At 32.2% G+C, this 23,238-nt stretch overlaps 1 protein-coding gene across 19 annotated transcripts in view; it reads right to left on the reverse strand.

Moving 5' to 3' along the window:
• Positions 1-23,238, reverse strand: part of mbc (dedicator of cytokinesis protein myoblast city) — a 62,104-nt gene that overhangs the window by 27,387 nt on the left and 11,479 nt on the right. For 16 of the 19 annotated variants that reach the window (XM_085954660.1, XM_085954657.1, XM_085954659.1 and 13 more), the window contains exons 2-18: positions 20,372-20,564; positions 18,234-18,336; positions 17,311-17,459; positions 16,945-17,071; positions 16,401-16,682; positions 15,887-15,981; positions 15,202-15,402; positions 14,818-14,944; positions 14,195-14,404; positions 13,254-13,352; positions 12,992-13,168; positions 12,604-12,790; positions 12,365-12,513; positions 11,350-11,504; positions 9,727-9,908; positions 8,299-8,431; positions 6,920-7,094 (exon numbers count right to left, since the gene is read on the reverse strand). In XM_085954660.1, the coding sequence (XP_085810786.1) occupies positions 6,920-7,094; positions 8,299-8,431; positions 9,727-9,908; positions 11,350-11,504; positions 12,365-12,513; positions 12,604-12,790; positions 12,992-13,168; positions 13,254-13,352; positions 14,195-14,404; positions 14,818-14,944; positions 15,202-15,402; positions 15,887-15,981; positions 16,401-16,682; positions 16,945-17,071; positions 17,311-17,459; positions 18,234-18,336; positions 20,372-20,564 (2,744 nt within the window). The remainder of the gene's footprint in view (positions 1-6,919; positions 7,095-8,298; positions 8,432-9,726; positions 9,909-11,349; positions 11,505-12,364; positions 12,514-12,603; positions 12,791-12,991; positions 13,169-13,253; positions 13,353-14,194; positions 14,405-14,817; positions 14,945-15,201; positions 15,403-15,886; positions 15,982-16,400; positions 16,683-16,944; positions 17,072-17,310; positions 17,460-18,233; positions 18,337-20,371; positions 20,565-23,238) is intronic. The other 3 variants (XM_085954658.1, XM_085954655.1, XM_085954645.1) reach the window with 1 other exon arrangement.

The raw sequence follows: 23,238 nt of genomic DNA on the forward strand, positions 1-23,238 counted from the left end.
ACATCTCGCGCAATGATGTGATCATAACCGACTATAGTGATCATAGACTAAGGAGCATAGATTATTTTGCTTGGTGAAAAATATTGTTTCGCATTGTGAATTTGTACTCCTTTTTCTGTGATTAGCTGACAAAACTAAGCTTAATTATATTTTTAAGTGTGATAGGTACATTACTTACTGTTTGGTATTATTTAGTTTATGTGAAAACTATTCTCTTTATTTTTGGTGGATGTGAATTTTGACCAACGCAGTGTGCGATTATTTTGTTTTGTTGCGCCAAAGAAGTATAACTTCTAACGCGCGTACATAAGTACACGCACCTAATTTTTTTATTAATAAAAAATATATTTGGACGTATGCAGTAATATATATACCTACCTACTTATTATTTAATTGGCGCAATCTTTGGTATTGGATTTCGTCAATCAACTAGTAATAGTTAAGAATGAATATCGATATTCCTATTTTTAAATAACCATTTAAATTCGTATCAGTGAGTCGTGACCTGTATTTGACGAATGAGTCCTTGGACTCATGCAGGTGTTCGCGGGTACATGGTTGGGAATCCCTGTCTTAAATCTTAGAACACAGAGGTTTACTATAATACCATTTTATGTGAGCATTTAATGTTTAGTCATACGACGAGAAAAGATAGGGCATGCTATTCACACAAATAGCTTTCCTACAATCTTTACAGATTGTTCAGACCACTAACTTATCTCAAATTCTGGCCCCCCTCAGCCTCAATGGATTCAATAAACTATAATGTTGCTAGCACTTGCTTAAAAATATAAATAATTTATAATGTATTGATTTATGTATTTTTTACATAATATTACGAATGGATTAATAAGGAATACATTTTTTCGTTCAGTTAAAAAAAAAATGAATAGCATGCGTGATATCACAATGCTAAGACAACTTATTATAATATTTGGAAAGTAAAAGGAGTTAAAATTATACTGCCCTGCTAAGTAAAAAGACAGTGTTTTTGGTTTTAGGGAAATGAGAGCCCAAGTTTTAAACTACATTTTCTTTTATATTATGTAAAATTATTGGATTGTTTTGACATATTCTCTAAATCATGGTTTCCCAAACTATGGGTCGCGAGCGAATATTGAGTGGGCCCTCCCCACTGTATAGATGAATTAAAAAAGAATTTGAAAAAAAAAGTGATTTTTCGAAAAAAGTTTTCATTCAGCTATTTATAATTCCTAAAAATTGAAATAAACTTTAGTTACGGAAAATCTTGTTATAAAATAATAATAATTTGAATTGCCAATGAACTACAGATGGCAGCGCAGCCGCGGAATATCGCCAGCTAGCACTGGAGCTAGCGCCAGCCATACTGACAGCTCAGTCGGCGACAGCGCGGCGAACAAAACACATGTCGTGAGCAGGTGTAGGTATTTAAGTAATATTTTTTTTTATTTAAGTTGTGTTTCTTATTTCTACAGTCTTTCATTCATATTGGTAACACTTATAAAAAATATTTTTTTTATTTCAATTAGAACAAACAAGACAGCATTAAGTAGTTCCACGACTCGCCACTAGGGAATCTGAGCTTTACCAATATTTATGCCCTCTTTTCTCTAAGACAGCTAAAAGGTGGGTCCCAAAATTAGAAATTTTTATTAGATGGGTCGGAGCCCAGTCAACTTTGGGAACCACTGCTCTAAATCAATGATACTCAACCTTTTTTTTCTTCGGGCCAAATACATATATTTGTAAAGTAACGCGGGCCGCATCACTACTGGTGTGACGAAAAAAATCATGAAACCCCCTTTTTTACAAAACATTTTTGAGATTTAAAAAATTATGCGTGTTTTTTAAATTAATCGTGTACAATAGCAACACTCTTATACCAGATCTGATGTGGACCATAATGACAATCCTCTTCGCGTGTCACTATCTGTGCATCAAAGTCGAAACGAATCTCAAGATATACAAAATTCCTGATAATAAATGTGTTTCGGGTCGCACATAAAAGCTTAAAGGGACGCAGGTTGAGTATCGCTGCTCTAAATAGACACTGTATATTTAGAGATTATGTCAAAACAACCCAATAATTTTACATAATATAAGAGAAAGGGTAGTTTAAAACTTGGGTTCTCATTTAGCAGGGCGGTATAATGAAGATCAGAAATTAATTAAAATATCCAGAAATGAAAAATTAATTAATGAAATAAGACAATCCTCTTCGGGTGTCACTATCTGTGCATCAAAGTCGAAACGAATCTCAAGATATACAAAATTCCTGATAATAAATGTGTTTCGGGTCGCACATAAAAGCTTAAAGGGACGCAGGTTGAGTATCGCTGCTCTAAATAGACACTATATTTAGAGATTATGTCAAAACAACCCAATAATTTTACATAATATAAGAGAAAGGGTAGTTTAAAACTTGGGTTCTCATTTAACTACTATTTAGCAGGGCGGTATAATGAAGATCAGAAATTAATTAAAATATCCAGAAATGAAAAATTAATTAATGAAATATTCAGTATGATTTTTAATGTTATTGATCGTTAAAAAAAAGTGTCATGCTATAAAGGTAGATGACAATTTATTATCATTTGCTTTATTAATAGTTAATGGTGGCTGTAAATTTGGGTTACCAGTTTGTTAGGATGTGAATTATCTATCATAAAATTTTAGTAAAAAAAATAATTTTCTATTCACAACAAAAAATTACTGCCGAGGTAAGGCATCTGAGAAACACAGAAATGTCATCCTTTTCTCATCCTGATGTTGAATAAAACGCTGTTGGCAAGATAATGCCATTTCGCAACGATCAATTGGATATTGGTGGAAATGATAATAGAGATATCAAGTTTGTACTTTTTAGATCTGTCGTCGGCAACCGGCGGCCTACGTGCCAAATGAGCATTTTTGCAACACAACAACAGTTGACTACAATACCAACATTACAATATATTATATTAAATTATTTCAATATGCATAAAATCCACATCATTTAATATGATCCAAATCTGTACCCGCAGTTTGATGGAAAATACAAATTAGATGGAATGAGGTTTTTTAAGGGAAATCAGCCACAGAGGTCACATTTAGCAGTGATGCTGCATTTTGTCTGTTATCAATTATTAATGTTTTTACTGAATACAATTTTTTCATTCGTTTCGTTTTTAGATATCATATCTGTTTAATCTCCTCTACTTGAAATATTTGTGTATTTTTAAAAATGGAAATAATAAAAAATATCTGAAACACTTGAGGCCGGTCTGTTAAATGCGTCCCATTAGTGTGATAATTGCTGACCTCTTTTTTAGATGGCTAGAGCTAAAATCGCACCATAGAGTCTATATTACCAAGGGATGTAACATTGATAAATTATTCAACACCGGTTGGTTGAAACAGATGAGAATACTTGGTGTATTAGCAGATTAATTACAAAAGCAACCACACACATACTTTGTGAGGATTAACCGTGCAATTTATTAGATAAAGTTTGGTGGTAAATACATTAGGATGCATATGCATGATCGTGTTCCACCCAGTCTTAAGCATTCGATTGAGATGGTGTTATAACTTGAATATAAAATATTTATAAGTATATGATAACCAAGAGACGTTTCCTAAAATGTTTGACAGCATAAAATTAATCAAGATGCATTATTGTAGTCATAAAGTCCGATTATTTGTGATAAATAAATAGTATATAATATGAAACACTGTCAGTAGTTAGGTAGAATTATATTTTAGAATATAGCAACATTCATGATTTTCACACACGGAATAATTTGAGGAAAGATCGAGCAGAGTAATAATTAAAATGGTGTATAAATGCAGTAGTGCTTGGTGCGGTGTATTAAATAAATTGGAAGATTAACAAAACACATCGGCAGACTCACACGGCTGTTATTAATAGTGTGCTCTCGGCAAACCATCACAGAACACGTTTAAAAAAGAGGAAGTACACATAGTTCATATTATTACTGAGACATACTATATGGAATTGTTAACAAAACTTACATCAATAATTAATATGTATGAAAACGTAACACAGTAAACAGTGATAAAGATGTGAGGTAATATTGATTCTTTCTATATGCATGTCTCAATAAATATACTATTCAAAAGGATTATAACATAGCAACATGAATAATAATTGTTATTGACCATGAAATTAATAACAATTATAATTTTTATTTAAAAAAATATACTACAGTATATATTCAAAGTCTAACAGAATAGTTAATCGTTTGGTCAGTTTTTTTTTTTAAATTATGAGTGAAAGTGTGTAATTCACCATTTCCAGAGAGCGAATATGAACCTTCACAGTGTGCAGGTATCGTTACTGACTTTTAAGATGGTTGGCTGTTAGTTATTTGCTCAACCCATTAACTCCATACACTGGATCAAAAAACACAATAATTCAAGTCCAACCTATCGGGATGTGGTTGTCCTACCCCTCTGCTCCACGGTTCATACTAATAAGTGAAGTTTTATGGGTTTAAAAATTGATCAAAATTCGAATTATCTACATAAAATTTTGAATCATGGATAAGTACTAGAATTAATAGGAGGTTTTAGTAAACCCATTTACAATCATCAATATTGTCGAAATAATTTCATCTTTTCGGATACTAAATTAAAATTAAATTTTAAATAATTATCACTATGTTGTCAATCTTATTGAAATCGTTTTAAAATCCATTTAATAAAAATAATAATAAGACAGTTGACAGAATTATGAATTCGAGATAAATAATTTTTTTAGACATTCTATAAATTCATACATGAAAAAGATTAGAGTAAAAATACTAAACTGCTTCATGATATGAAAAGTTTCTGAAATGAAACGTGCAACTGCCATATTATTGTTTTTTTAAAAGAATAATACGAGCAGGTACATTTTGTTTTTTTTTTAATAATGAAAAATGAGAAACAAAATTCAGAGGAGTAAAATTTACGAAACTTACCTTGAAACTGTCAGGGAGCACAGAATAAAAATGACATTGGTTAGTAAACACGTGAAAAAATGTAACAAAGAAGTTTGCATTCCGAAGAATTTAGTAATATATAATTTTAAGTAAATAGAATAACAGTTTTGTATGTACGTAAATGTAATTTAATAAGTATGTACATAGATATGTATATAGAAGAACCTCTACAATACCAGAAATAAAAAGTTCTAGAAAGAATAAGATTTCAATTTAGCCAGTAGTAATTTCAAGTATCACGTAAAATTGATAGTAAAATTTTAAATAAGTTTTTCAAGAATAAATAACGAAAGCCGAGCACTAATTTTAATGAAAATTAATTTAACGGAATTAGATTTTTCCAACATGTACAATCACCACTACAAAATATTGACAGCAATGTTTGTACTATGTATCAAACATTTATCAAAGTATTGGTCGGAAAATATAATATCTACAATAAATATAAACTATTCCAGGATTTATATTGTGTGCACAAATTTCTACATACATATTAACAAACGAGAGTAATAAGAAAATTCTGAAATAATAGAACACAATTAGAAGACAGTTTTGCATAACAAAGCACCATACAACCAATTACTACAATACTACATAGAATACGGGAAGTAGTCAAAGTGAAAGTTGTCAAGAACGATGAGTCAAAGTACTATTGGCCATCCACCATTAACCACCACCATGAAAAAAAAATACGGAAGGTCAAGATTAATCCAACACCATGCCAATTACAAATAGTTAAGTAAATAAAAACCGTAAACCAATAATGTATCTACAACTTGGAAATACTATCAAAGCCAGACATCAGACAGATAGCTTCCGTGACATTCAATTAACGAATGAGGTTTGTTTAAACTTGACTGTATACTGAACGATGCTAATACACCCAATATCTGTCTTAAGTATTTCCTAACAAATTAACAATCGTATCACGTTTCCAGTCCTAAGATTTTTATCCAATGCTAAAACTTATTTATAAAAGCTAAGTGTTAATTTTGTTTCATTAGCACCACAGAATGTAGATTTATCTGTAATTTAAATTACAAAATGTAGTAGGTAATTAAATGCACTGTCTTAAAAATTCAATCATTCCAACATAACATAATATGCAGAAAATAATGAAAAATACTACATACTACATAATGTAATTTAAAAAAAAGTAAAGATAAGCGGAACATATGGGCCTCCACAGGGTGGAAAGTGATATTAATACTTTACCTACCGCGAAAACTACACAAAGTAGATACGTCAAATACTGACAATATTTTGGTAAGAGCAAATTTCAATAGAAAAATTTTAAATCATATAACTTTTGAACAACCCGATATGCCATTGAAGTTAATGGCCCCACCAACCTCCGATATCACGAGACCCTACGTTTGGATGTGAAGTATCATTTTTTTTTACGACTGGGAATGTCTCAGGAGCAGTTACCCAAGATTAAAGTCGCCATGCACTCAAATGTCAATAAAATCTTCAAAGATTTCAAAACACATGCCTATTCATGGAAGGAATTAGATAGATTTAGTATGATTTGAGACCCATTTCACTCGCCATTACTTTGAAATAACATTTATGACCGTATTGAAAAATTATTACATCTGGGTTACATAACAGTGCGTTCAATGATGCTCCACACGCTTGCGGTTTTGACGTATTAAAATGTTTGAGTGAATTAACTTATGCGAATAGAACTAAATAAAACTGACCCATGGTTTCAGAGACGGCCGCTCTATGAACCAGGTCACTGTGGGTGCTAAATGCTATTATTATTATTATTATTATTTACACCATCATAAAGATGTTTAATTTGTCAGAATGAATGATCAATAAAAATACTATATTGATTTCATAATGAGATCTGCTACTAGGTAAAAAAACTTAGGTAGTGAATTGGTATGATACGATTATTGACTTGAAAATGATAAAAATATGGCAGCAATTGGTATGCATACCTCGTCACTGGTTTGAATGAGAGTCTTTATCGTTTTAGTGATATGCGGAAGGAGTATGCATCTACATTGGTTACTTAGAAACAATGGCCCTTGGACCAAGTCGAGCACGGTAATTAGGCGTTGCTTCGTCAGCCTTTCGGGGGGGAGAACATCCAAAAGATCACCAATCATTTTTCTGAAATTGTGAAATGATAGATCAATACAATCTAATAATTTAATTTGTCTAGATTTTTATAAACGATTTGTTTTACATACATATCTAATTATATTTTTATTTTACATTGTTTATTGTAATAATTTTGGATCCCTGTACAAATGCGTAATGTAATGTAGAAATGTTTTTTAGGAAAGAAAATATTTTAAAAATCTTAATTACCTATATCTCTACAAATGTATATATTTCCAAAAAATGTTTCAACTTTGAAAGAATATTTCAATTTATAGAAACAATTAAAAGGTATAATATGTTATACTAAATATAAGAAAATATACATTTATTGGCATATTGAAAGAAAATTAAATGACTAGATGTATGATTTATTAAGCTATACGCATAAAAGTAGTTGAAGTATGGATCTATAGCAATTCAGCATTTGTGTTGATGAAAACATTTCCCATGAACCTTATGATCTTTATGACACTATCATACAGTTCTAGATCTCAATTTTTTTTCTCTTTTACTACACACAACACAATTTTTTCATTACTAACTTAAGTCCTCTTTTAAATAGTTATATGAACAGTCTGCCATTTTGAGGTATTGTAATAGCTGCTAAGATAAAATTATAATAAATTTGGAATTTATCAACATCCCATCCCTACTTATTGATATCACAATCAATAATAGTTTTATCAATTAAAAAATACCTTAAAAATAAATGACAGGCAATAAACTACATACTTTATTTTACAGTCGACATTGTATGAAATGAAAACAATCATTTAAAATAAAATACAGCATCTATGTTCGTTGGAAATGCAAGAAATCGGCTTGTAGTATTTTTAACAAAGTACGAAAAACCGATTTATCGGGCAAAGTCATGAATGACAGATGACACCTGCCACTAGTCATATGCACATCTTTTTCAATGCACTATGTGTGTTTACAATTTTTTTCACTATCCGTTTAAACAGCTTATACACAGGTAAATAGTGTTTAGCAATTCATGACATTCCATGCATCAGGCTCTTAGTCAATTTGCACTTACATCTATACTTTTGAATTTATACCAGTCACATGATATTTCTTCCTAACATAACGAAAAAAGAGGATAAGCCATAGAGAATTATGAAAATTAGCAGCTTTCCACAATTTGGCAAAATATATTATTGGCCCTTCCATTTAAATATAAGTTCTTATTTATCCATGAGTATCTTACGACAAAAGTGGCTCAGGGAAGACTTGAATAATGTGAGGAACTGAAGTGGGCAGATATTTGAGGCAAGCTCCTTGCGAAATGAGGACGATGGTCGTTTCACAATGCATCATCCCCACAATACTGTTCAGCAGCTCTGAAAACAAAGATTGAGCAAACCAGCTAAAGATCTACATAGGTACTGTGACGTTGCAGACGTCACCAACGGCCTAATTAACAATTTTAATTAGTGGAGAGGTTTTTCTCTCGCGGGCAACACAAAAATCCTGCGGTTGGTACTTCGAGAAAGTATCCGGGTTTGATAAGTGGTGGGGGGAATCGATTATTGGCCGGTCGATTTCCACTCGCTTGAAATTCTTTTCTGGTTGAACTTTGACACGAGAGGTCGTGAGAGGAGCAGCTCTGCGTGGCTACTGCCACGCGGTTGTAAATACGTTTCATTTTTATTATTAATTAATCATAAGTTATTTGTTTTAATTATAACCTCACTCACATGTGGATATTTTGTTTAAGCTAGGTTAAGTTGCTGAAGAAATATTATAGTTTGCAGACGGTAGCGCGTCCTTTGTTTAACGTAAATATTCGTTCTTTATGTTATAATACCATCGTGTATGAACGATGGTGAATTCCCTTCGGCGTTGTACCGCCATTATGTACTTTCGTAATTATTTGTTATTACGATATAGTACCATTGACTTTTAATTACAATGCCATATTAAATACAGTGAGGTTAAATTATCACGGTTTTTCATTTAATTTAATTGTACCCTATATTATGTTCTTTTACGTTCTATTCTTTCACAGAAAAGGCTTTGGCGTCCAGTTCGAGTTTAGTTTTCAATGCTCGCAATTAACCGCTGCAACGGTATGATAAACACATTCATCGGATACCAATTGATTCCGATGGTCCTTTCCGTAACAGGATTGGAATTCACCAGAGAGATAGTGCGAAAACCCAGTACCCTGAGCTAGCGGTGCCTGTTATCCACATAGACTTGGATAACAGTGTTAATGGATCGTAGGTTGTATGTGGCCTAGTATAAATTCTTCATAACAGTACCTGTATAAGTTTTCCACTGAGTGAGGATGCTGCACACTAAGCTGCAATCAGCACTTTTTATACTGATATGAGCTTAGTTTCAAATTCAAACAGACAATTTATGTTGGTTTCTATAACTACAATTATTTATAGCAATATTTGGTTCTATTTTCAAAATTTTATATTTTCGAATTCAAATGATTTTTCAATTGGCAGAACTCTATTTGATATTCCGCTTGATAAATAAATTTTATTGTCATTCTCAACTGGTGATTTCGATGTTCTTTCGTAACTATTATAGGTGTAATTTTATTTTAATGGGTTAATATTTATATGTGATGTAGTGTATACAATTCTAGACAATGTCATAAAATAGACAAGAGAGCAAATACCTTGAAAGAGTTCTTGAAAATCGTGTTGATCACTCTTCTGAGTGAGTTCGGCGTGAAGCTGTCTTGAGCGGACAATGAATCTAATGAGGTACTCCAAGCACTTCAAACTCGTTACAAGAACTTTATTTTCAACCTCTCTATCAGCGTCTTTCACCAACTGCGACATGACTTTGCACAGCTTTCTAGAGAACACAAAAAAACCCAATATACTTATAAATCACACAACAAACCTAACCATAATACATAAGTGGCCAGTATGTGAGTGCAACAGAGAAAGTTTTTTGAAGCACTAAGTGACAAATATAAGAGTTGGATTGAATAAACTGAAGCGTAATCGTAAAATTTACTGCCACCAGTGTTTGGTTTATAGGTAATGCCACAAATAGTGAAATGTATTTTACATTAAACATTAAAAAAAAAATAGATTATTAAGGATTTATAAACAGGATTTCCTGTATTGTACCGAAGTTCAGTAAATGAACTGTGAAAAAGGAAGACGGTATACTGCTTTAATACAATAAATTCTTGAGTATGCAGACTTCAATTATCCAAAATAGCGATTAACTGGTTTATACCATAATCATCAGTTTTATATACTTATAAGAACTCATGATTAAAAAGGTACATTTTCTAAAAATTGACAGAAGATTATTACGGAAGTAAAATAGGTTTATTATTATTATTTCGACTGTTTGAATTAATCATTATCTGGAGTCATTTCATCCCAAACTTGGATAATTGAGGTTCTATTATGCGTCATGTTCATAGTAATTTAATCATTTTATCCAGATATCCAGTATACAACCAGACAATATGCCTTCTCTCTAATATTATTGCTTCGAGGTGCGCACACATTTTTGAGATGTAAACGTTTAAAATTAGAACTCATCCCACACCTGCCAATATACACAATACAAAGTGAGTGTTTAGATTCCTTAGGCCAGTATTTTCGAAAAATATTTTGGAAACATGGGTGTAATAAAGTTAATGAGGCATATTAGGACTCAAGTGTTTTCATTATAAACTTGTCAAGAGAGGGAGTGACTGTATGGAAGTGTTCAGTTTTGGCATCATCAACAAAAATCAAAATTTTTAGAAATGTACAAAAGTAGAGCGTACAAAAGTCGAGGACAGCCTGTAATAATCTATAATTTACGATAATGACAGCACATTACCTTTTATTTAAGATTAGTCTATGTTTCACTGTGTTGCCAGATGAAATTTCCAAGATTCAAATATATATATATATATGAAAATCAACGATTTTACTTCTTGAAAAATAGATTAGTTCAAAGCATACCACTGTTATAATCTTAGTAAGTATCTTCTAACAAGTTAAATATGAAAAATATGAAGTGTTATGTAATAATCGTCACCAAGATTACAAAAATATAAATAAAATACTGGAAACATAAACGTACAAGCCAACATACATTCGTTGTGCGTTGTTTGCATTCGTTTTTCAAAAAATATTTTACACATTGTAATATGTCCTCTTGTGTTTTATAATTGCTTTTAAAATAAATATTATAAAAAGTTTGATAAAGCATCTTCGCCAAAGATCTTTGATAGTCTAATATCAGCCTTAGACAAACATCCTATCTTTTACATTGAGTGCCTTACTTGTAAGCAAGCGTAGCGCAGAAGTTTTCTTTGATGTAGAGCTCCAAGACAGGTTGAAAGTGATGATATTTTCTGTTGAGCACAATCGAAATGACGTACAACAAACATTCAAAAACCAGGAAATCATAAGTATCCCTGCTTCCATCTACATCCGCCTAAAAGAAATACAGATTATTTGTAGACGGATTAAAAGTAATACGCATTGAAACATAAATAAAAATGCTGGAATTCAACACTATTTTTCATAACAAACATGGAATGGATAAAACAAAACATGACTTTGTTGAAAGATACATATTATATTTCCTTGAATAGTAACTATGTATATATATTTTTTCTAGTTATTCTTTAGAAGTAGAGGTTTTGATAAAAATCATTTCAGACCAAACCTCAAATAACGTTTAAGTCGAAATGTCAAAGAAGTAAAAGTAAGAATTGTCTATATTTAACTTTTATAGCTACAAAATAACCTCGATAAACTGAAATCCAAGGGACCCTGAAGATTTGATTTCGAATTAGCGAAAATCACTATAAATCGACTTTTCCGAAAGAAAAAATATTTTCATCAATTCGTATGGGGACGATGTAGTATTTATTACATGATATTTAACAGTGTAAAAAGTAAATTAATAGTGAACTAATTCGAAATATATTTTGTAATTAATCACCGATCACTGGGTAGTCAGACATCCAGTTAGTTATGAAAAATGATTCTTCGGGGATAAAATTGCCGAAAAATTCGATTTGGTGAGTTTCGAATTATCTTGGTCGTAGTGTAATTTGTTTCGCTGATACATAAATTATTGCAATTTACCGGACTACATATTTACACTTAAAATATTCGTCTGCATCAACTCAATTTAAAATTTTACTCGCATTTGATCGAAAATTGAGATATCTAAAATCAAAAGCGACAGTCGAGGGATATCCGTGACCCATGGTTTTGGAAATAGAGATTCTGTCACTACACCACGGCATATACATATTTAATTACTTCATACATATTACACAATACCTGTGTTAGTATACTGAATAGGGCATCCAAAATATCTTGCAGAAATTTGACAACTTCCCTTTTAGGAACCGTTGTTAGAGCGATTAGGGACTGTCTCAATTTTTCATCTGAAGTGTGGTCAGACCAATTGAGAAATCCCAGTAACTCCACTGAAAAATATATAATAAAATGTATATTAGAAGAAAAAAATATTCCTAAATTGTATACTTCAAACAAGTAATTGGAGATTTCATATGTACCGTTTTGGGTGAGTTTAGTCGAGCAGACATTTGTCGATATTGAAAATGAGTCCTTAGGCATGAGGGACAAAAATCCTTTCTGTAGTTTATTGTCCTTTTCTCCGTTTGTAGTATTTCTTTGGCTAGGAAGTGAAAGATAACATGATGCAGCATCTTTATCATTGTTGGGCCACCTTTTTGAATCAACCTAAAATATAAAGCAAAAAATACATTATATTTATATGATTTTTGAGAAGTAAAAAAGATTGTTTTGTTTATTCGATACTTCCGATATGTACATACTAACTTTACCTATATCCCCAGTTAATTCAGATAATCGACATTCTAACGTATTATAATAAGTAATGTATTGTAAAGTGTTTGAGAATAAAGTATGCATAATTCTCACCTTGTAAACGCATAGGTTGTGTTCAATATCGTTGAGAGTTGTGCCGTTGACCTGCATGAGAGGAGTGTAAGACATGCTGAAAGGTTTCTCCGCTTTGTCCTTGGCCTCATTCGAACTGCGGTGTTTAAAAAGGAACACCACATGTGCCAATTTGAACTCCTCAACAGGCACGCATATCTGAAGACAAAAATTGAGTGACAGTTTATAATATTTAAAAGGATAACAAATGGAAGACTGAAATTGAATTGAAATATTCGCTCACCTTAAATATTTCATGCCACCTCGGTTTGTCTTCGTGGTAATAGATGACGGAATTGTATTCATTTAGAGTTTGCATGCCTCCGCCTAACGATATGACACCCTAAAAACACAATTAAATATTACAATGTGCATTGAAATCCCATAAACTCTAATTAAACGAACAGACTTGGAGATTCAGTGGTTCACGCCGGTTGTGAGCAGTCATCAACCTCAACAGTGCACAACAATTCAGCTATCAATACATTGCTAGTGAAAAGTAAACCAAATAATATCTATGTTTTAGTTGGTTTTCCATCATATTACTTAAAATGTCACTCAAACTATTGGAAATTGAATTTGGATACAGACGGCCCTGGACTTTCGCACGTAATTGGTTTCTAAAAATGTGTTTGAATGTTAAATTTAAGAAATATACGAAATAGTGAATTGTGCGAAAGTAGAATGTTTAAAGACAAGGGCCGCCTGTATGTAACAATTATTTTTAATAGCATAATATTATTTTTGTTTCGTATTATCTGTTAAAATAGTATAAATATAATATAATAAATATAGTATAATAACCTGCACAAACTGACAGCATTGTGACAGTGGCTTTGGAATGTCACGAATCGCTGTATTTAACGGATAGCGAAAAAAATGTAAACAAACACTAAAAGCTGTTTGGGAGATTAGTGATGTATGCATTCGGCTAATAACCCAAAAGACCTGACATCTGTCATTTTTTAACCAGATATTAAATAAATAGTTTTAAATGTAGTTTACTTGTTTCCCACAGAATAAGATTAAATTGAGTATCGATTCAATACGCAAATACGAAACAATAGCAGTATTAAATACGTTTTATAAAATATCTTTCAGAAATCCATGTTGTGTGCAATATAGCATAAAGTGTGATTGATACCATTTTCGAATTAAAATAATGTATTTAGAATGTTATCTTACTGGAATGGTAGTCCCGTCTTGGTTGCACACTTTCACCGTCACTTGTATGTTTCTGTCAGAGGATTTTCCCACGCCTCGAGTGAAAGAACCGCCCAACAGTGTGAGATAGAGATCATTGCGGGCATCGCTCGGCAAAATTACCTCTGGGAAGCCCATTTTGCGAGCAATTACAACATTTCCGACAACCAAATGTGGAATTTCTTCACGAATCTGTGAATAAAAAAATATTCAATACAAACTTATTTCTAACTATAATATAAAAAACATTACATAAAATTGATGAGCTGAATCTATACCACACATCAAATTTCCATCAATAGATATGTAATAATGTATTCAATGCATTTTGCACCGTGAGTGTAAAACCAAGGCAACTGCAAATTTTTCAATTTCGAGATTAAATGCAAAACAACTGCAAAAGTCGTAAACTTGATAATGTAAAAGTGAAGTAACTGAAAGAACATGCAATATAATGTAGATATAAACTAAATATTATGTTTTTTTTTTGAAAATTTATTTGTCCTAACAAAACGAAGACTTCAAACCCTAATATATCCAAAATATGTCTTTTGCACATGCCTTGGTTTTACACTCACGGTGCGATTTGATAAGTTAAAATATACCTGTTTAAGATCACCGTGTAAAAGTTTGACAGACACCCACAGTCCCTGCCCACTTTTTGTGTCGCCTTTCAACTCCTTGTTGGAAATAATTTTTCGAAGAAGGGAATCCAAGTTGTCTTTCTCACAGCTGTAAAAAAATAGATAAAACCAATGAACTTTCTTCAATGCGGCTTATTTTGCTATAGATGTGTTAGAGGGCATCATCAAATTGACAATAATGCAGTAATAGTAATTTTTAGAGATTCAATATCTTCAAAAATTTTAATCCATGAGGCGAACAGGTTTTTAATCAATTGGGAATATTTCCATATAAAACAAAAACAAGTGAGTTACTTAGTCTATGTCTTACTTATCTATATGATCAAAAGCATGGTTAAAACTTACGGGAAAAAAGAGATGCAATGATGTTTATCGTCGTCGACATCCAGATGGCCGGAGAGTATTTGCGTGACATCCATGGCGGCCACACCGAGTGGCCTCCGCATAGTGGTTCCTCTGTAGCCCGTCATCTCTCCATTGACCAGCAAGTTGCCCGACTGTGACAATGATCGTCCGCTCACGATTGCAGCTGCCACCGAACTGCGCCTGGACAAATACATATTTTTTTTAATCTCATATGACATAACCACAAACTGTTAACTTATAATATTAATTCAACAGTAGTTAGTAAGGGATATTGATAGGTCTCAGGCCACACGCTCATTCAATTCTTGCATTAGGTACTAGAAGAAATCAGTTTATGATTACGTTTTCAGACAAGTTGAGACCAACCCATCATAATATTATCTACAAAGCATTAATCTTAAATCAGTTGCAGCCGCTCTTGCTTAAGGGTTACAGGAACCAGGACCCACCAGTATTTGTTTTAACAAACTGAAAATAATTCAATTAAAAATTTTGGCACCTCACTTATACTGGTCTTAAATGTCTTGGGCCTAGACTTCGTATAAAGTGCATTGCTTCACAATTTTTATTTTTACAAAGTACTTATATGCTTATATTGGTATAGGGCTCACGATAAACTATAACAAAGCATTACGACTTCTGTAATAACACAAGATTTCTTTACCTATTATCAGTGCTTTGCGGTTCCATACCCCCAATTCTTATTACATAACAGACTAGATATACTTTCTCTCTCTTTATATCACTCGTTCCGAGATCCTGTGAACAGAAAACATTAAAATTGATTTCTATCTAAATGAAGCATAACTAAACCAAGACGGAATAGTTACTTTGAAAATATTACATTAAATCAATAAAGGATATAATATGGGATATAGTTGCTGCCAAAAGTTGATAAGTCTTGAAATTATGTTATGGATTGCAATTTTAAGTATGACATGCCCTCCAACAACAAGCATAATGCTAATTTCTTTGTGCTTTTTGAGCATGTTCTATTTGTTGGATGACCTTGAATTTTTTTCTAGCATACATATTATAATATAATATAGATACATAATCAGTAAAGTTGTTAACTCTATATACCTAAATTATCGACTTACCAACTTTTGGCAGCAACCCCACAATATTATTATCAATCAAAAGCCATGAATAATCATACGAATAAAGGTTAGATTTACCGTAAACAGCACTCTCAAATGATGCAGTTGATCAATCTCCCTCGCCAAGCCTCCCTTCGACCATGGTACTACATAGCTCTCCGTGAAGTGCGTATTGGAGGTTCCATCGTATAAAGAGAGCTGTAGCTCTGCGTCTTCGGACATCTTGCAAACAAAATTCCGGACGGAAGCAAAAAAGCTATAGGAAGTCGTTGATGTCGATGATGACTGTGGTTGATTCTGAGAATCGGGTGGAGGTGCATGCGGTTGAAATTGGGCAATAGCTGTTGTCAGTGACAGTTCCTATAGCAAAACACAACATATTTGATTAGCATTTTTATTACAATTATTATTTTTAAGATTTCAGTACTGCGCTGTTAGTTGTCGGGATTTCATAATCATATTTTTGTTGGGAGATGTGACTTCCACTGTGCTCCCTGGAATACGTAGTTCACTCACCAACATCCAGTCCAGTCATGGGTATATTAAACAACATTGTATTATTTTATTTGCATCAAAATGAATGACCAAGAAGAATGTAGTATGATAGGGTGTAAATGCTTACAGTTTTCTGTTTAATACTATCCACTGTCTCAACGTGGAGGTTGTACAGCTGACTTGTGGAAACTGTGCTAGGATCAATATGAACACCAGTCACTATGCATCGAACTGTTATATCCATGCCCAGTTCCCTAAAATAAAAATATCCTTTTATTAAATCATCAAACAATTACGTTTTATCACCATTCAAGAAAAACCTGTTAATGTTCAAATTCCAAGATCCCAGGATTAAAACAATACAAATGCCACAAACCCGAGATTTGAAATTCTGTCCAGGATTGCAATCGCTAATTAGGACATTGCAAGTAGATATAAATAAAATTATTCTAAGTGTTTTATGAATATCTTTACTGATTTATGGAAATGTTACCGGTTTCCTCTGTCCATTGTATATATGGCCTGCCTTTGAACTTTCTTCAGTTGATCGAGTGGCAATGTCCCCGATAATATGGCACCTCGCAATTCCAACAATGCCCTCATGCTAACTTCAATAAATTTAAATTTGTTGGTATTACATTTCTGAAAGTAGATAATTAAGATTATACTGAAAAGTAATATTAAATAATTATTAAAGATTGTTGACTACCAGAGCCAGGTGACAGAAATATAAGTAAAATACAGGTATAATATAATTTAATGAGATTTCGCAGAAATAAAATAAATATACCCTCTAACAGTCACCACATGACAACCCTCAAAATGTCCATTTACCATTCGCTACTTATGAGTAACAAGTATCCCTTAGCAAGTGAATTACTCCATGATATAGTTAAAGCTTCATGTAAATGTGTTTTAATGGGAATATGCTTCATTAGTTCTGCACTAGCACAGAACTGACAAATAAAATATGTTGTACCTTTTTTGCTACATAGACCATATTTCCACAGGTGGACGATCTTCTTCTAGACAGTAGAGAATTATCATAGTACGTACTTTAGTAATTTCACTCTCATTTATTATACCAGAAATTTACATTAAAATACATTTCAAGCCATTGACCTTTCAAATGGATCCAAAAAAATGCATCTTTGCCCCGTGCAGTTTGATGAGTGAAATTCAATTTGTACATTGCAGTGATTTTTCAAGGGTTATCCAGTGATATATCAAATATCACCAAAAATGAAATATATTGTTTTAAGATTTTTGATGTCCATTAATGAATATTGTGGCTTATTGGATATACACACAATTTTTTATTAGTGAAAGATAATATTACGCCACCATTGATAATTAATGTTTAGAAATTAATTATTCATAACTTTTATTGATATAAAATAGAGTAAAGCCACTAACCACATAAAGAGTCTTCCAAAGATTTCCCCACTCCCTAAGCGTTTGTGTAATCTCTTGAACTATATGAGGCTGAATAATACTGACTATCTCCACCGATTCAGTTCTACAATATACAGTAAGAATAAAATATATTAGGATAGATTTACATAGCAGAAAATATTGATTGATTGCGTAAAGAAAAAGCTCTACTTCTACAGTATACAAGGGGAGTTTGAAAAGTTTGAAAATTTTGTAGAAAACATTTTTTTTCAACATAGATTTATAAACTATTTATATACTATTTGATCCAACGATTTTCCGTTAATTTAATTTATTTTGTTGTGCGCCAATTTCGGTTGTTTTTCCTGCAACTCGTCTTTCAAACGATTCAATAATGCTGCATAATAGGCAAGCTCCTGATATTTATTATCTTGCCCATTTCCTAATAATCAATCATAATGATTCCATGGAAAACCCAGCAATACAGTCGCCATTACCTTCTCAATCGTTGACAAAACGAACTTCGGCGCACTTTACCAGTCCTTGTCCATTGGTTTGACTCCTGTTTGAATTCTGGTGTGTCGTGATGAATCTAAGTTTTGTCAACAGTCACAAATTGACGCATAAAGTATTTTGGATTGCGATTAAACATCACTAAACACTGCACAGAAATGTCCATTCGAGTGAATCTTTGGTGAATAGTCAACAATCGTGATTTGCAGCACCCATTGAGCACAGATTTTTTATATCTAATTTTCTGTGAAGAATATTGTCAACCTGCCCAAAATTCCGGCGATTTTGTGCACTTGGTGGTCTTCCATTACAAAACAATGAATTTTACAATGATTCCTCTGTAATGGCCTCAATTGAGCATACAAAATATATTTCAGCTTTGGTACTTGTATGTCCATGTTTAAAGCATTTATCTTAAAATAAACAGCCCTCAATGCTGCTACAGAATCCCCGTGAATTTCATTCAACTTGGTTAACTTTTTTAAATAAAAATATTTTTTGACAGCATGGAAAAAGTATTTTTTCGATTGATGCGGCAAATGCGATTCAGATGGCTGTCAAGTGTTACTGAGCATCAGATATGAATGAAATTTTGACAGAAATCGTTTGCAGAATTACGGTTGCCAGTAGTGATTTTACATTGTAAATTGTGACGCCATCTCATATAAATTTTACAAACTTTTCATACTACCCTCTGTAATAAGTATAGCATATTATTAAATACCTATTCAATAATCGCTGCCATAAAAGTGTGCAGGGTTTGATATTTGACAGTTCCCTTGAAAATTTTATGATTCTGTATACTTGTGCAGTGGGTCTGAATTTAAAACTTAACATCGATCATTTCAAAGATTTCTAATGTTGATTTTATTTTGAGATATTCTGACATCCAACAAACTTCTCTTCTGAGCAAGCACGGAGCATTGATTGATTGAAAATCATATAACTTTTAGTATCCCATTCACAATTAATGGCAGAATCGTTCAAAGTTATCATACATTATGAAAAAATACATTATTAAGTAGAATCAACGTGTTGGTTTTCGGAATTAGGTGAAGTTCTCTAATAAACTAATTCATAGTATTTTTGTATAGAAACACTACATCTGTTTATTTGACTTAGTCTGAGCTTCCGAATCTATAGATATATTAATAATTTAGAGGTTAAATTAAATTTAATTAGGGAAACTTGTTATAATGAGAGAACATCTGAAAACCAAATAATTAAAACAATTTTTGAATTTGCTTATATTAAATTGAGACCCTTACTGACATAGATATAAAAAAATATGAATTTGCCGCCTTCTGCTGGTTTAAATACTTGGAGAAGAGAATTGTGAAATACATAGTCCCTTCGCATGATGTGGATGCAACAATGTCACTCTTAATATAACAATAAATAAATAAACAGAAAAAGTTATATGAAATAGTAACTGTTATCAATTTAGATACTGTAATAGGTATAATGAAATCATTGCATCAAAATCATTGGGTGTATAGCTAGCTGTAGCTGCCCCGCAGGCATTAATTTATAGATACTCCATAACCTGTTGAAGTATAATTATATCTTTTGGATAAGAACAGTTCAATAAATCGCAACAGGTAGATAAATATTGAAATAAAATATGTTATTATAAAAAGTTTTACCTGTCGACTGTGCAATCTCTCAAATTGACATAGCTTTTTGGAAATATGCCTGTGAGCTCCGTCCGACGGCCGGCTATTCGCCTGCCGTAGTACCATTCGTCCGTTTCAGACGAGATTTCCACCAGCTCACCAACTTGGAGGCCGAGAGAATGTGGGCCACCCGTGTCCTTGCCGGGACTGTAGTTGTAGATTGCTGGAAAAATATATAAATGTTTAGCTACGGAGAAATCTCAGCTTTCTTTTATGTTAACCGATTTCATTCAGTTCATCTACAGCAGTATTGATAATTTGTTTATTAAGAACATACTTAAGTACCTACTTATAAAATTAGCTACAATACATATATTTAGAAGTTGTCATCAAGAATCCTCGAGAATAATCAGAAAAGGCCAATCCAGAATCTTGAGAAATTAATTTTCCGAAATCATTTTGATTCTGAACGAAATTTCTCAAATTCGTTGGTAACATTTTTAACAAAATAAAAGGTCTTGCCTCTCAATCTGAATGGAATTTCTTAATATCCCGGTTAAAATGTTTTAGAAGTTCTAATAAATTTTTAAAAAATCGACAAGAAGTAATTTCATAGTGATGTCGATTTCCCAAGGATCTCGAGAAATCTGGAGAAATCAAAAAACCAATATTGAACTTTCGAGAAAACAAATATTCTTCGATTTAGATTTCGAGAAATGAAAAAAGTCGAGAAATCAGAAGCTCTGCTTATACTGATTGCATTTTTTATGACTGATATTTTAATGGTGTTTTTATTATAGACGAATTTTGGCAGTTCTTGGCGTCAGTAATTTGCATAAGAGAAGGAATGTAAATAGGACTAGAGGAGTTTGCTCGAGAGCCAGTCATCAACACAAACAGAAGATATGACTATAATCTTGATGATGATTTACAAAATACAGATATATTTTTTTAATAAATATCATCATTTGACAATGTTCTCAAAATGGCTTATTTATATTTTCTGCTCGTTTACATTAAACCACATAGTGAAACTCTCAATGTTCTATGTACCACCAAAATTTAAATATAATTAATTTTAGAAACCTCCCAACATATTATCTCAAGACTGTTATACCTCTAATGTATGTACGTAGTCAGCGCATCGAAATTACTACGAACACTCTATAATAACGAGACACCGACTTACCTGCTTTTTAAATAAATCAAGTTACGAGTCAATGAGAAAATGAAAGTCTACCATAATTTTTGTGTTCATAAAGCAGATTTGTAAATAAATAAGGGAAACAATCGTAGAAGACAGCTTAATATATCAATTATTCGTGCATAAGTAATCTGTCCAGATGACATTAATTATTATAGATTTAAATGTAAAATAAATCTATAATTGTTACCGTATATAATTATGATACACTTATGATACACACGGCAATCAACAATTAGTTGAATGAAAGAACTGGCCATTTCAATGAAGGTAAATAATACATGTTGAACACCTTGCAATCCAGTCAAGTGAAACGATAACTTTATATCATAATATGTAAATGGAATAGAATAATTTTTTTTTTAACATTTTTAACATAGTCTTTCAATAGTCACAGTACAAAGGTTTTTAAAGAAGATGAATACCTATTTTAATGGAGTAATCATGCACTTAGGGAGGATGACTTGGGCAGTTTTAACAATTCTAAAAAACATTCTGTGTAGTCATGACATACATATGGGTAATGTCAGGCTTTTCAAATGTGGATGTATAGATTTATGCTCCGCATCAGGTGGAAGCAGGGACATAAATAGTGCACACTAAACTTGTCAGTCAAACGTATTTATTTTCATTGAACTAAGACTACAATGTGTAGATAGTGTTTGTTAGTTTTTAAAATTAAATTAAAGCCTACCTATTCCAAGCCATAGTAGATAATAGTCAAACAATATTCTTTTATCTATAAAATATCTAAAATTATGCCATTAAACCATACATAACTTAAATATTTTATAGATAGAAGAATATTTTTCATCAATTATGGTTTGCGTAGGCAGGGTTAATGAATTTTAAAAAACAAACCAACACCATCTGTAATATGTATTCTTAATTCAAATAAAACAAATAAAGTGTGCACTATTTTGTCGGATTACCCATAGCATACCTAAACTATTATGGTTTGGTTAGGCAGGGCTTAATTGAATTTTAAAAACGTACCAACACCATCTGCTAATTGCATGCTTAGATCATTGAAAACAAGTATGACTGACAAAAGTTCAGAGTGCACTATTTATGTTGAATATTCACAGCCTATCTTCACCCCTCGCCACCGCCAGTGTCTAGGGCCTATGAACCTTTTGGTGTCTATGATATTTATTTTTATGTGAAGGTCATAAGACGGCACTGGCGGGAAGGATAAGGTTACGATCATAACGAGGAAAAAAAGGTCAAAGAAATATAACTAGAAAGCCAGCATGCTTTGGCTATGACAAATACTAATTATGCGAAACGCTCTGGCTTAAATATCCTCAGAGTCCGCTTTAAGCTAAGCATTCCATCTGTGTTCAGAACAGTGCCAGACAGGAAAAGATTGCCAAATTATTGTGGCACGAAAAGATAAACCATTTAATTGACGCATAAAAACCTGATATTTGGCACCTTGGAGCATGATTTTACAAAATATATTTATTCCAGATGAATAAAAAAATATTAACATTGAGATAAAAATAAACTTTTACTTATCGTCCTGCACGCGAAATACCCCAAATGTGCCAATTTTGCGAAAATGAGTTTTTGGTGTGAAAAAATTCCTTGATTTTTTTCTTTATCATTGACAAAAACATCCAATGTGTCATTTTGGTTGAAAGTTATAAATCTCCAATGTGATGTATTCCTAACAAATTTTATGATGAAC

The sequence above is a fragment of the Rhyacophila brunnea genome, unplaced genomic scaffold (assembly GCF_057557595.1).
Source record: "Rhyacophila brunnea isolate RB1 unplaced genomic scaffold, BYU_Rbru_1.0 scaffold_4, whole genome shotgun sequence".
Taxonomy (NCBI): Eukaryota; Metazoa; Arthropoda; class Insecta; order Trichoptera; family Rhyacophilidae; genus Rhyacophila; species Rhyacophila brunnea.